Source organism: Callithrix jacchus, chromosome 7, assembly GCF_049354715.1.
Source record: "Callithrix jacchus isolate 240 chromosome 7, calJac240_pri, whole genome shotgun sequence".
NCBI lineage: Eukaryota > Metazoa > Chordata > Mammalia > Primates > Cebidae > Callithrix > Callithrix jacchus.
In genome coordinates this window covers 67,908,973-67,922,790 of record NC_133508.1, presented here as the reverse complement: position 1 = coordinate 67,922,790, position 13,818 = coordinate 67,908,973, and the positions used below count along the sequence as shown (strand labels likewise).

General features: G+C 40.8%; 1 protein-coding gene across 2 annotated transcripts in view; it reads left to right on the top strand.

Annotated features, from left to right (window-relative positions):
* SNRNP40 (small nuclear ribonucleoprotein U5 subunit 40) overlaps positions 1 to 13,818 on the top strand; it is a 41,901-nt gene that overhangs the window by 10,890 nt on the left and 17,193 nt on the right. For both annotated transcript variants that reach the window (XR_013519903.1, XM_002750565.6), the window contains exon 5: positions 7,777 to 7,899. Coding sequence is in view for 1 of the 2 variants with exons in the window: in XM_002750565.6 (XP_002750611.2) it covers positions 7,777 to 7,899 (123 nt within the window). In the remaining variant the exon portion in view is untranslated. The remainder of the gene's footprint in view (positions 1 to 7,776; positions 7,900 to 13,818) is intronic.

Genomic DNA, 13,818 nt, shown 5'->3' with positions numbered 1-13,818 from the left:
TCTGGGCATTATTCAAACAGATCATTTTCAACTTTTTATCAAGTGCATTCTTCTAATAAAGTGAAATACTGTGTGTGTGTGTGTGTGTGTGTGTGTGTGTGTGTGTGTGTGTCTTCATATATATAAAAATTTTTCCCTTTCATGAGTATTTCAGTCCTAAAGCCAGTTATATAGGCCAAAGCAGGGAAGGTGCTCTAGTTGGAGGTGGGCCACAGTAGCCCAGGGTGGGGTGTCAGAACCCAAGTGTGGTAACGAGAGCATCCACACAGGGCAGGGAAGTACATTGTAGGGAGTAGTCAGAGGGTGAGAAAGGCATGTACAACACAGGGTAGGTAACCAGTGTGGGGAATTTGAGGGTGAGGGAGGGGCAGCAGCTCAACATGGAGAGTCAGTGCCTTAGTTGAGTGAAAGGGTCGTCTATTCATGAAGCAGTACGAGGAGAGTGTGGATGTCAAAGCCCGAACTCAGGGCATCCACACAGGGTAGAAGTAATTTGGTGTAGGGAGTCTGAGACTGAGCAAGATGATGACAGTATGCCCGGAGAAGTGCAGACTGGAAAGGAGCCATAGCAGAGTGATGAGAGTGTTCACACAGAGGAGTGATCCAAGTTGGGTAAGGAGGAGTCCCAGATAAGTTCGACCAAGAATAGGAATCAACAATTTAAATAGGGAAAGGAGGACAGCTATGCAGGGGAAGGATGGAAGAGAACATAGGAAACTGGTTGCATGCAGGAAGCGTAATCCAAGTAAGTGAATATATTGAGTTTAATGGAAGGCTGATTTCTCTCTCCGAGAAAGGAGTTACCAGTACAAAAGAGGAGAAAACTAAAATGTATCTTGTGTGAGGTGTAAGTGTAAACTCATGACATTAAGTATAGAGACAGATAGGTATAGAAAAAAGACATAAATGTGTGAGTATATAGGTGTGGGTGTACCTGACCGTCCACTTGAAAAGGTTTAGGAGCAACAAGACCCCATTAGCAATGAGCACCCCTTACTTCATGGGTCTTGGCCTTTAAATACTGTTTTCCACTAAAAGGAACCAGGGTTCCTATTTCAGGCCAGGGGCAGTGAAAGTAAAAGATAAGCCTGGAACATCTTGTGCAAGAAAACTTGTCAAAAGAACATCCTAACTAAATTATTTATTAAATCAACCATAGGTAGTAATGGGATGAGGCAAAATCATGAGCCATTTGCTAGGATACAACAAGAAGATGCAGCATCATTTCTGTGATATTCCTACCAAAGATGTATAACTTAAATCTAATCATGGGGAAACATAAGACAAACCTAAAATGAGGACCATAACTGTCCTGTAACTTTCAGAAGTGTTGAGTCATAAAACTCAAGAAAAGTTCAAGAGAGTCTTCCAGGCTGGAGTGTAAATTTAACATGATTCCAGACCAAATCTTTGTGCATTAAAAGACTTTTGGGATAGGTGGTAAAACTTGAGTGGGATTTGAGGATAAAATGGTGATAATGTATTTGTATTTCTTGATTGTAATGGTTATGTTGAGATGATGCAGGAGAACATCTTTGTAGACAAACACTATTTAGGAGTGGTAAGGGGCTGGGCTCAGTGGCTCATGCCTGTAATCTTAGCACTTTGGGAGGCTGAGGTGTGCGGATCACTTGAGGTCAGAAGTACAAAACCATCCTGGCCAACATGGAGAACCCTGTCTCTACTGAAAATACAAAAATGTTAGCCGGGCATGGTGGCAGGTGCCTGTAATCCCAGCTACTCAGGAGGCTGAGGCAGGAGAATTGCTTGAACCCGGGAGGTAGAGGTTGCAGTGAGTGGAGATCATGCTATTGCACTCCAGACTGGGCAACAAAGCAAGACTCCGTCTCAAAAAACAAAAAACAGAACAAAAATAAAGGAGTGATAAGGCATTAGGTAAGCAACTTACTCTCAAATGATTTAGACCAAAAAAAGTGTTCTTTTTTACTTCCAAGTTTTCCATAAATTTATGATTGTTTCAAAGTAAAATAATTATTTTATTTACATATTTACATTATTTTATTTATATACAGTTTATAAAATATATGAGATCCAAATTGTTAAGACCTTGAATTCCGAGTTAAGAAGTTTGGACTTGATTCTGTAACCACAGGAGGTGGGGAAGGGAGAGAAGTTGGGCATGTAAGAGAAGAGTGAAGCATTCTTTTTGGATCATATTTACATGAACAAAGAAAAAACTATGTTTCATCCTAAACCATGAGAATTGGGAGGAAGAGGCATCTTGGCACAGATCCTACTCAGACTCTTCTTGTCGACTACAGGATTGAATTTAAGCCTATGACCTTTACTAAGGTTCCATGGCTGATTCTTTGTGATGCCAGCCCTCTAAAACTTGGAACAGTTACCCCAAAGTCTTTTTCTTCTGAATGAAATGACCCATACTCTTAAAACATTTATTTGTGGTTCATCTTCTCAAGTGTGTCATTAATTTATTGAAGCATTTCTGAGTCCTCTCTCTCTCATCCACACTTTAAAAATGTAGAGCTATAAGGGTTTTTTTTGTTTGTTTGTTTAAGAGATGGGGTCTTGGCCAGGCACAGTGGCTCACGCCTGTAATCCCAGCACTTTGGGAGAGGGAGACAGAAGCAAACTCCTGAGATCAGGAGTTTGAGACCAGCCTGGCCAACGTGGTGAAACCCTGTCTCTACTAAAAATACAAAAATTAGCTGGCCATGGTGGTGTGAGCCTGTAAATCCTAGCTACCTGGGAAGCTGAAGCAGGAGAATCGCTGGAACCAGGAAGTGGAGGTTTCAGTGAACTGAGATTCTGCCACTGCACTCCAGCCTGGAGTGAGACTCTGTCTCAAAGAAAAAAAGAGAGAGAGATGGGATCTTGCTGTGTTGCCCAGACTGGTCTCAAACTCTTGCCTCAAATAGTACTCCTGCCTCAGCCTCCCTAATAGCTGGGATTACAGGTGCATGCCACCACTCCTGTCCTGTTTGTTTCTAAGTACAATCAAATTGCCTAGCTACAGTTGAGTATGGATATGGAGTTAATAAATAGAGTTGTTATACCTAATGTTCCTCTCCTTTCCTTTATTAATACATCAAGTAGCCACTGAAAAAGAATGTTAATTTTTTTAAACAAGGATGTATTTTAGTAATTGTAAAAAAATTAGCACATATTTTAATACCTTTAAGTTACTGCAGCATTGGTATAATAGAATCAGACAGTATTAAATTGTGGTCCGCATTTTGCTGGTGTTCATCAAGTCCATTTTCTTTTTGAGCATTAGTTTTCTCATCTGTAAAAGTTGGGGTTAAACTAAATAGTCTAAGCACAAGAGCTTTTAAATTATTTAAATCACAACCCACATTAAGGAATACATTTTATAATGTGACCCAGTGTACATCTTCCATACATCTATATCTAGTTATGAACCAACCCTGTCTATGTGACATTCTTTTATATCTTCTTTTCTATAATTTAATTAAGGTCAAATTTTGATAGCACTTTTTTTGATGACACATTTTTTTTTTAAATGTACAATTCAGTGGTTTTTAGTACACTCACAATGCGTGCAACTATTGTCATGATCAAATGCCAGAACATTTTAATCACCACAAAAGAAACCCCAAACCCATTAAGCAGTCACTCCCCTTTCCCTCCTACCTTCCAGTCCCTGGAAACTGCTATGAAATATAAATAGTGCCTTATAATATATGGCCTTTTGTGTCCAGCTTCTTTTACATAGCATAATATTTCCCAGGTCCATCCATGTTGTAACGTATATCAATACCAAATTCCAGCCAGACACAGTGGCTCACGCCTATAATCCCAGCACTTTAGGAGGCTGAGGTCAAGAGTTCAAGACCAACCCGGCCAACATAGTGAAACCCCATCTCTACTAAAAATACAAAACTTAGCCGGGCGTGGTAGCATGCACCTGTAGTCCCAGCTACTCAGGTGGCTGAGGCAGGAGAATCGCTTGAACCCAGGAGGCAGAGGTTGCAGCGAGCTGTGTTTGCACCACTGAACTCCAACCTGGGTGACAAAGTCAGACTCTGTCTTTTCAGATTCCTGGCTGGGCATGGTGGCTTGCGCCTGTAATCCTAGCACTTTGGGAGGCCAAGGCAGGCAGATCACAAAGTCAGGAGTGTCAGACCAGCCTGGCCAACATGGTGAAACCCCTGTCTCTACTAAAAATACAAAAATTAGCCAGGCGTGATGGTGGGCACCTGTCCCAGCTACTCGGGAGGCTGAGGCAGGAGAATTACTTGAACCTGGGAGGTGGAGGTTGCAGTGAGCCTAGATTGTGCCACTGCACTCCAGCCTAGGTGACGGAGCAAGATTGCATCATGGAAAGAAAAAAAAAATACTGGATTCCTTCATTTATGTTGTTTATATACCTAGGAGTAGGATTGCTGGGTCATGTAATTTTGTTTTACTTTTTGAAGAACAGGCAGACTTTTCCATGATAGTTGCACTGTATTTTATATTCTTATCCGCAATTTATGAGAATTCCAGTTTCTCTATATCCTCACCACTTCTTTGTTTTTGTTTTTTGAGACAGAGTTTCACTCTTGTTGCCCAGACTAGAGTGCAATTTTGCTATCTTGGCTCACCGCAACCGCCATCTCCTCGGTTCAAGCGATTCTCCTGTCTTAGCCTCCTGAGTAGCCGGGATTACAGGCATCTGCCACCACGCCCGGCTAATTTTGTATTTGTTACTAGAGACGGGTTCTCCACGTTGGTCATGCTGGTCTCGAACTCCTGACCTCAGGTGATCCGCCCACCTCGGCCTTCCAAAGTGCCGGGATTACAGACGTGAGCCACCGTGCCCAGCCTGTTTTTTTTTTTTTTTAAGCCATTCTAGTTGGCATGAAGTGGCATCTAATTGTGGTTTTGATTTGCATTTCCCTAATGACTTACGGTGTTGAGCATCTTTTCATGTTCTTGTTGGCCATTTTTATATTTTAGGAGAAATTATTTAGGTTCTTTGCCTGTTTATTAATTGGACTGTTCGTATTTTTGTTGTTGAATTAATAACAGTTCTTTATTTATTTTTTTCTTTTTTTAATATTATTACGGTTTTAGAGACAAGGTCTCGCTCTTTCACCCAGGCTGGAGTGCAATTCTGTGATCATAGTACACTACTGCACCCTTAAACTCTCAGGCTCAAGTGATCCTCAGCCTCCCAAAGTGCTGGGATTATAGGTATGAGCCACCACACCTAGCCAAGAGTTACTTATTCTTGACAGTAGATCTTACAAAGTCTAGTTATAAAGACCACTGTGTGTTTTTCTAAGAATCTTTTTTTTTGGAGACAGGGTCTCACTCTCACCCAGGCTGGAATACAGAGCCACAATCAAGCTCACCGCAGCCTCAACCCCCCTGCCTCAAGCAGTTCTCCCTTCTCAGCCCTCCCAAGTAGCTGGGACTACAAGCATATACCACAACACCCAATTTTTTATTTTGTAGAGATGAGGAATCACCATGTTGCTCAGGCTGGTTGCTAACTCCTGGGCTAAAGCCATCCTTCTTCCTTGGCCTCCCAAAGTGCTGGGATTACAGGCATAAGCCACTGCACCCAGCCTTCTAATAATTTTATAGTTTTAGGTCTTACATTTAGGTCCTTGGTCCATGTTGAATTTTTGCATATCATGTGAGGCAGGGGCTTACTTTCATTCTTTGGTATGTGGTAGCCAGTTGTCTCAGCACAATTTGTTGAGAAAACTATTTTTTCCTTACATATGGACCATAGTTACTTGCTTCTTTGCATGCCTTATAATATTTTGTTGAAAACTAGGCATTTAAAGTGTGGCAACCCTGGAAATTAGGTATTCCCCAGAGCTGCCTGTTGTAGTCACTTGATTGTTTAGTGATTTTTTGTGGGTTGGGTTGGTCCGGGCAGGGAATGGGGGGAGGGTTTGTTGGTTGGTTGATTTGTTTGTTTTTGAGATGACTAATTCTGTAGCTCAGGTTGGAGTGCAGTGGTGCGATTTCAGCTCACTGCAACCTCCACCCCCTGGGGTTTGAGTGATTGTTGTCCCTGGGCTTCTTGAGTAGCTGGGGTTACAGATACACATCACCATGCCCAGCTAATTTTTGTATTTTTAGTAGAAACGAGGTTTTACCATGTTGTCCAGGCTGGTCTCAAACTCCTGACCTCAAGTCGGCCTCCCAGAATGCTGGGATTGTAGGCATAAGCCATCACACTTGGCCTGCTTAGTGACTTTTTTGAACTAGTTTTGTAAATTTTGCATTCTTTGTCCTTTGACCACTGAATTCTTTTTTTTATTTGCTTAGTGGTCAGCTAGTGAATGACAGAAGTTTCCTTAATTACCTACAACAACAATAACAAAAATTCTCCCAGTCTTTGCAGATTGTTTTTTTTGTACCTTAGAGGCTGCTTCAACTCCTTGCCATGCAGTTTCACTTCCTGTTTATGCAGAGCCTGAAGGTCAACTAGAGAGCTTAGGGCCTTCTCAGGTCTTTTCTAAACGTATGCCCAGCCCTGGGCATGCAAGTGGTCTAGATTGCCAGGGATAGGCTGGGCATGGTGGCTCATGCCTGAAACTTTAGCACTTTGGGAGGGGGAGGTGGACAGATCACTTGAGGCCAGGAGTTTGAGACCAGTCTGGTCAACATGCAAAACCCTGTCTCTACTAAAAATACAAAAATATGCCAGGCATAGTGGCACACACCTGTAATCCCAGCTGCTTGGGAGGCTGAGACATGAGAATCGCTTGAGCCCATGAGGTGGAGGTTGCCGTGAGCTGAGATCACATCACTGTACTCCAGCCTACATGACAGAGGGAGACCGTTTCCAGATAGATATATAGATAGATAGCCAGCCAGGAATATTTCAGTGCCCTTCAAAGGTCTTATTCCCCAAATTGTCTTCTTCCCCGGCCCTTCCTCCCCAGGTTTTTTGGTTTGTAATTTTTCCCAAATGTTTTTCCTTGCCCCCAGGCACCAGAGGCTACTAATGTCCTTTCCTTTAAATGTTTTCAAGGAAAGTTCCAAGTTAGGTAAAATAAATGCAAGTCCTTTGAGCTCATCCTTCAGAGAGCCACCAGATAGGTAAAAATAAACAACTTTTATTGTTTATTCTTTAACAATAAGAAATAGGCCCCCTTTGCTTCCTCAGTACTAGGAAACCATCTAGGAATGTGGGTTATCTTCAAAGCCATTGCTGAGCAGGAGACAGAGCCAGCATAAGTTAAAACACTACAAAGCCCTTTTACTAGGGCTCAGGTGGTTTTTTGTTTCCCTTTTTCCTCATTAAGGGTTTGCCTGGTTATTATAAACTTTTGATTAGTTTCTAGAGTTCCAACAGTTGATTCTGACAGATTTTTGCTGGTTAATTTGCTGCTTTTGTGGAGGGACAAGCTTTTGTCATTGTTTATTATACTATTGTCACTGACATATCCTATTTTTTTTAATGTGGATTGTAGCCCACTAATGAGTTAGTATCTACAGTTGAAGAAACTGTCTGATAGTCTTGTTGTCCTAAAAAATATATGAACTAAGACTTTAGAGGAATTCCATTCTAAGAGTATGTTGATTTAACTCTGTTCATTTTAACAAAAGAGTCTGAAAATGTAACCGAAGTTGTTAACTTGCCTTCAAATATCTCAGCAAAATTGAAGACACTGCTTACCATGTGTGTTGTTAGGATATCCAGGAGTTTGTGAAATGGGATCCCAGTTACAGATGTGTCCACAAAGTCCTCGTACTTAGGGATATTTGTATTGTGCAGTTACTTCTTAGAATGATGTTACCTATAGACTCTTTTGTCCTTTGCTTCAGCTTTGGGACATCCGGAAGAAAGCAGCCATCCAGACATTTCAGAACACATACCAGGTGCTAGCGGTGACCTTCAATGACACAAGTGATCAGATTATTTCTGGTGGAATAGACAATGATATCAAGGTATGCTTGATGTTTATGATATACTTCCATTTCGTCTATCTGCACTTAGAAACGAATTTTTTCAAACTTCTGAGATTGTGGTAGCTTTGCACTTAATACCAATTGAAAGGAAAATAGTAACTTGAAACTTATTTTCTTTTTCTGCTATCTTGATTGACTTCCTAAATTAAAGGTTGTATTGCAGATCTTACAAATGCTGTTAGGGATCAGGCACTTAACGTGAAGTGTGAAATCTCTGAAGGGGACTGTTAAAAATAGAGTGCATTTCCTTTTAAAGACGTTCAAAAAATTTTTTTAACCATCTTAGTTTAATGAGAGCATTGAATCAGTTTGTGATTCTGTATCCTTATGTCTCACTGTGTTTTTCTTTTCGACACTGTGGAAAGGGAATTTTCTAAGTTTCTCTAAGAACGAGAGAAGGTAATATTAGAGAAAGAGGCAAGTAGACCTTATGGCAGTACAGTGTAGCTCAAACATTCAAGTAATTGACGGGTTCTAATCCCAGTTTCACCATTTTCTAGTTTTGTGACTTTAAGCACCTTCTTTAAGCCCTAATGGGACATGTCCTAATGTGTATGATACATTATATCATTTGTTGAGAACAGTGGCAAGAAAAACTTGGCTCCCCCCCACCCCCACAAGTAGAAAACTACTTGGGGTATTCTAAAGTAGCAAAACAGTATGTGTATATCATACACTGGTTAAAACAGTTCTTTAAGCAGGGGATATGTGACCCTGCCCCCATGGCTCCCTCGTGGAGAAACATTCTAGTTTGTCTAGTAGGCACCAGCTGCCTACTTTATCTTGGGTCTGTGAGAAAACACAGAACACCTGTTTGTTAATAATAATCACCTGTTCAGAGAGAATAACTACATGGGTTGGCATCTACTGGAGGCCTTCAACCCGGAAGGCTGTCAGCCACCTGAGGCTCTCAGCTCAGAAGACTGTTGGCCTCCAATAGTCCCACTTTGCATTTCTGTCTGGGTGTGTGCTTCTTAATTCCTTCAGCGCCACCTGGGTGGGGGTCTCTACTGCCAAGCTGGTATTGGTAAAGCCCCTTAACTTGTGTGAATAGTGAGGCAGTAATAATAACAGAACAATAGCATCTACCATATAGCATTGTGGGGATTGAATGAGCCTGGTCATTAAGTACTTAGCAGAGTTCCTGGTCATTAAGTGCCAGTAAATGTGAAGTATTATTTTGGGCCTACAGAGCTTCTGTCTTCCTTTCCTGTTGGTTTCCTTGGAGATCTAAACGACTTTGACCTTACCTTCTGCTTTTTGGTGAGAATAGTAATTGTCAGGTACATACTCAATTTCCTGTGTTGTCCTTACCTAGAAATTATACTTTATTTCCATCCCTCATTGCTTCCTTTGCTGTTACTTTGGATGAAATACCCTTGCTTTTGGCTAGGCGCAGTGGCTCAGACCTGTGATTTCAGCACTTTGGAAGGCTGAGTCAGGCAGATCATGAGGTCAGGAAATCTAGACCATCCTGGCCAACATGGTGAAACCTTGTCTCTACTAAAAGTACAAAGATTAGCTGGGTGTTGTGGAACACGCCTGTAATCCCAGCTATTCGGGAGGCTGAGGCAGGAGAATCACTTGAACCCAGGAATTGGAGGTTGCAGTGAGCCAAGATCACACCACTGCACCCCTGCCTGGCTGTAAAGCGAGATTTCGTCTCAAAAAAAAAAAAGTATCCTTGCTTTTGTCTAAAGGTAGCCCTTTAAATGGGAGAGTTTCAATTCTTCTTCACTTCTTTCAACCTTTTCTTCTTTTCTACTTTCTTTTTTTTTTTGTTTTGAAAGCCAATTGTTCCTCTGCTTAAAGCTAGTGGGGTCATCACAAAAATCTACTTCCTTCTTGTGAGTATTTCATCAGGCTTAGGTCTCTTTTCTGGGGGGCAAAGTAAAATCTTTTTTCAACCCCACATTCCCTCCTGATATTGCCCTGTGAATCTTCCCCTTCACAATCAAGCTTCTTTTTTATTTATTTTTTATTATTTATTTATTTATATTTTTTTGAGAGAGAGAGTTTCCCTCTTGTTGCCCAGGCTGGAGTGCAATGGTGCAGTCTTGGCTCACTGCAACCTCCATCTCTGGGTTCAAGCGATTCTCCTGCCTCAGCCTCCCAAGTAGCTGGGATTATAGGCATGCACCACCATGCCCAGCTAATTTTGTAATTTTAGTAGAGACGGGGTTTCACCATGTTGGTCAGGCTGGTCCTGATCTCCCAACCTCAGGTGATCTGCCCATGTTGGCCTCCCAACGTGCTGGAATTACAGGTGTGAGCCACCATGCCCAGCCTAAAACTTCTTAAAAAGGATGATGATGGTAGTGGTGGTGATAATATTTTTATCATCATCATCTAACACATAATGCTTACTTTTCTGCCACTTGTTCTCAGAGCTTTACATTATTAATTCATTTAAGCTTCACTATTGGTCTCCTCACAAATCTTAGAGACTTTGACCTTACAACTTCAGGGAATAAATACTACTGATGCAATTGTACAGATGAAGAAACAGCTAAAAGAGGCATAACAACCCAGGTTACACAGCTAATAAGTGACGGAACCTCAGTTCACATCCCAGAGTTTCATTCTAGAGTCATATTCTTAATACTTAGAGGAATCCCCTGGAGATTTTTCTGCACTCACTGTCTTCAGTTCCTCATGTACCATTCATTCTTCATTTCTAATAGTCTGGGGTTTTTTGTTTGTTTTTTTTAACGTGATCATGGTACCATAGAACTAGTCTTCTGTCTTACCTGAGTTCTGTGACAACAAACCTATCTGGTAGGTCCTACCCCTTCTCTATATACCATTATGAGTTACTCTCTCTGTGGAGTCTTTAAACATCATTATTCACCAAAGGTCTTTGCTCCTCTTGCTGTGTACATTTCCCAAGACACATCTCGTCTACTTCCATGACTCCATCATCCCAGCCCAGTTCTTAAGCTTCAGATCTCTGTATACAACTAACTGTTGAGTATCCCCCACTTGAATGTCTCATAGGTACCTAAGAATTCCCATTTTCCAAAATTCAACTTCCCATCATATAAATATTTGGAGAATGTAGAAACAGAGCATGGAAACTTAGATCAACTTTAATAGCTAGGCATAATATTTCCCAGAATGGAGTTGGGTGCTCACTGACATCAGAATCACTAGAAGCCTTCTTGTACACATGATAGATCAGTGTCATCAAGCTATGATAACTTTTATACTTTTCAAGATATTTAAATTTACATACATATAGTGAAATAAACATATTTGGTGTACAGTTATAAGAATTTTAATGTTTGCATACATTCACTATCACCAACAGAGTACTTAACAATTTTCATCGCTCCAAAAATTTGCTAAGTGTTCCCCTTATGTCCGACCTAACACTTCCTAATTATTGATCTCTTCTTTTCCCTATAATTTCTTTCTGAGAAGATCATATAGGGAATTATTTATATGTATATATATATGTTTTCTTAAAGATATACACATATACACATATACGTATATATATTAAAAAAACCTTTTGAGGCTAGCTTCTTTTATTTAAGCTGCGAGAATCTGATTGATGCCCTCATCTTCTCTGGGGGGGTAGACTAACCTAAACTATAATACTCTTGTGCTAGTAAAGTCGTCTTACTGCCAAAAGTATGGCTTACTTTGGGCTCTTTATCTAGACTGTTCCTAGACTGTTCCTAGGCCTTCTAATGACAATAGTGCTATATAGTCCTAAAGAAAGTATACCCAGTCCCCTTTCAGAATTTGAAGGTTTTTCATGTTTTCTTAAAGATATGCTGTATGTTATCCCTTTCTTTAGGGTTATTTCTGCAGATAACAAATCTCCATCATTGTTTGCTGTTTTACACCAATTTGGCTCTTAATATTTGAACTTACCTCAAATATGGGAAATGTATAAATGTAGTTCCATGAATACAGCGATTGTGTACAGCACTACTATTTTTTCTGAAATACTGCTTTTTTCTTTGAGGAGCCCTTCAATGCTAGTTTCATTGGTGAATTCCTACTTACTCTAGTTTATAAATTTAGTCTTTATCCTTTTTTGTTTTTTTTGTTTTAGTGTCCATGTAGTCTTTATCCTTTTTTGTTTTTTTTTTTTTTGTTTTTTTGAGACGAGTCTCACTCTGCTGCTAGGATGAAGTGCGGTGGTGGGATCTTGACTCACTGCAACCTCCGCCTCCCGGATTCAAGCGACTATCTTGCCTCAGCCTCCCAAGTAGTTGGGATTACAGGCGCCCACTACCATGCCCAGCTAATTTTTATATTTTTAGTAGAGATAATTCTCTCACCTCAGCAATTCTAAATTATGCTCTATTATTAATGTTTAAAATTTAAAACATTAATTTGTTTTAATTTTTATTTGTTTATTTATTTATTTTTTGAGACAGAGTCTCACTCCGTCACCAGGCGCCAGGCTGGAGTACAGCGGCACAACCTTGGCTCGCTGCAACCTCCTGGGCTCAAGCCATTCTCCTGCCTCAGCCTCCCAAGTAGCTGGGATTACAGACACCCACCACCATGGCTGGCTAATTTTTTTGTATTTTTAGTAGAGATGGGGTTTCACCATGTTGACTGGGCTGGTCTTGAACTCCTGACCTCAGGTGAGCCACCCGCCTCAGCCTTCCCAGGTGCTGGGATTACAGGCATAAACCACCACACCCCAACAGTTTTTTTTTTTTTTAGAAATAAGGTCTCACCATGTTCCCCAGGCTGGTCTCGAACTCCTAGCTTCAAGTAATCTCCCTCCTTGGCTTTCCAAAGTGTTGGGTTTACAGACATGAGCCACTGTGCCCAGCCCCAACCATGATCTCTTTTCACTTATTATCACTTAGCTGGTCCTTTGTCAAGAACCGCCCCCAACCTTCGATGCATTGCAGTGACTTGCTCTCTGGTCTTCAGATCTCAGCATAGATAGCTCTTCTAGAAAGTATTTCCTAAACTAAGCCCGCCTCTAGTTGCTTTCTATGAAATCATTCTTATTTTCTTAGAATTATAGTTAGAATCATTTTCCTGTCCATTTTTTTATTTTATTTTGAGGTCTCACTCATGTTGCCCAGGCTACAGGGTGGTGGTAGAATCATAGGTGACTGTAACCTTGAATTCCTGGGCTTAAGTGAAAATGGGATCATTTTTCTGATTCTGCCACTTAATTGCTAGCTTTATGATCTTAAGAAAGTTGTTTTAAGGCCAGGCACAGTGGCTCACACTTGTAATCCCAGCACTTTGGGAGGCTGAGGCAGGCAGATCACAAGGTCAGGAGTTCGAGATCAGCCTGACTAACATGGTGAAACCCCATCTCAACTAAAAATACAAAATTAGCTGGGCGTGGTGGCGCACGTCTGTAATCCCAGCTACTCAGGAGGTTGAAGCAGGAGAATCCCTTGAACCCGGGAGGTGGAGGTTGCAGTGAGCTGAGGTTGTGCCACTGTACTCCAGCCAGTGCAACACAGTGAGACTCTGTCTCAAAAAATAAAAATAAAGTTGTTTGAACCTCATCGTCTCCATTTCTAATCTCTAAATGGGAATCGTCAGCTCACTTCATGTAATTGTTACATGAATTAAATGAAGTGAGGATGTAATATTCCAAGCACTGTGGCAGTCAGATAGTAAGTTCAATATATGTCAGCTCTCAGCTCTCATCATCATCATCATTTTTATTATTACAATATTGAATAATTTAGTGACAACCATGTCATTGAACATTTAGGCTGTTTCAATTGAATCACAATCACAGATTATGCTGCTACAGACATATTTGTGCATGTAACTTTTCCCATATTTGTTTTCTTAGAATAGCTATCCAGATGAAAATTAATGTGTTAACAAGTATAAGGAAGTTTCTTATTTGGGATACATATAGGCTGCCATATTGTTTTCTGGCAGCAGCAGTTA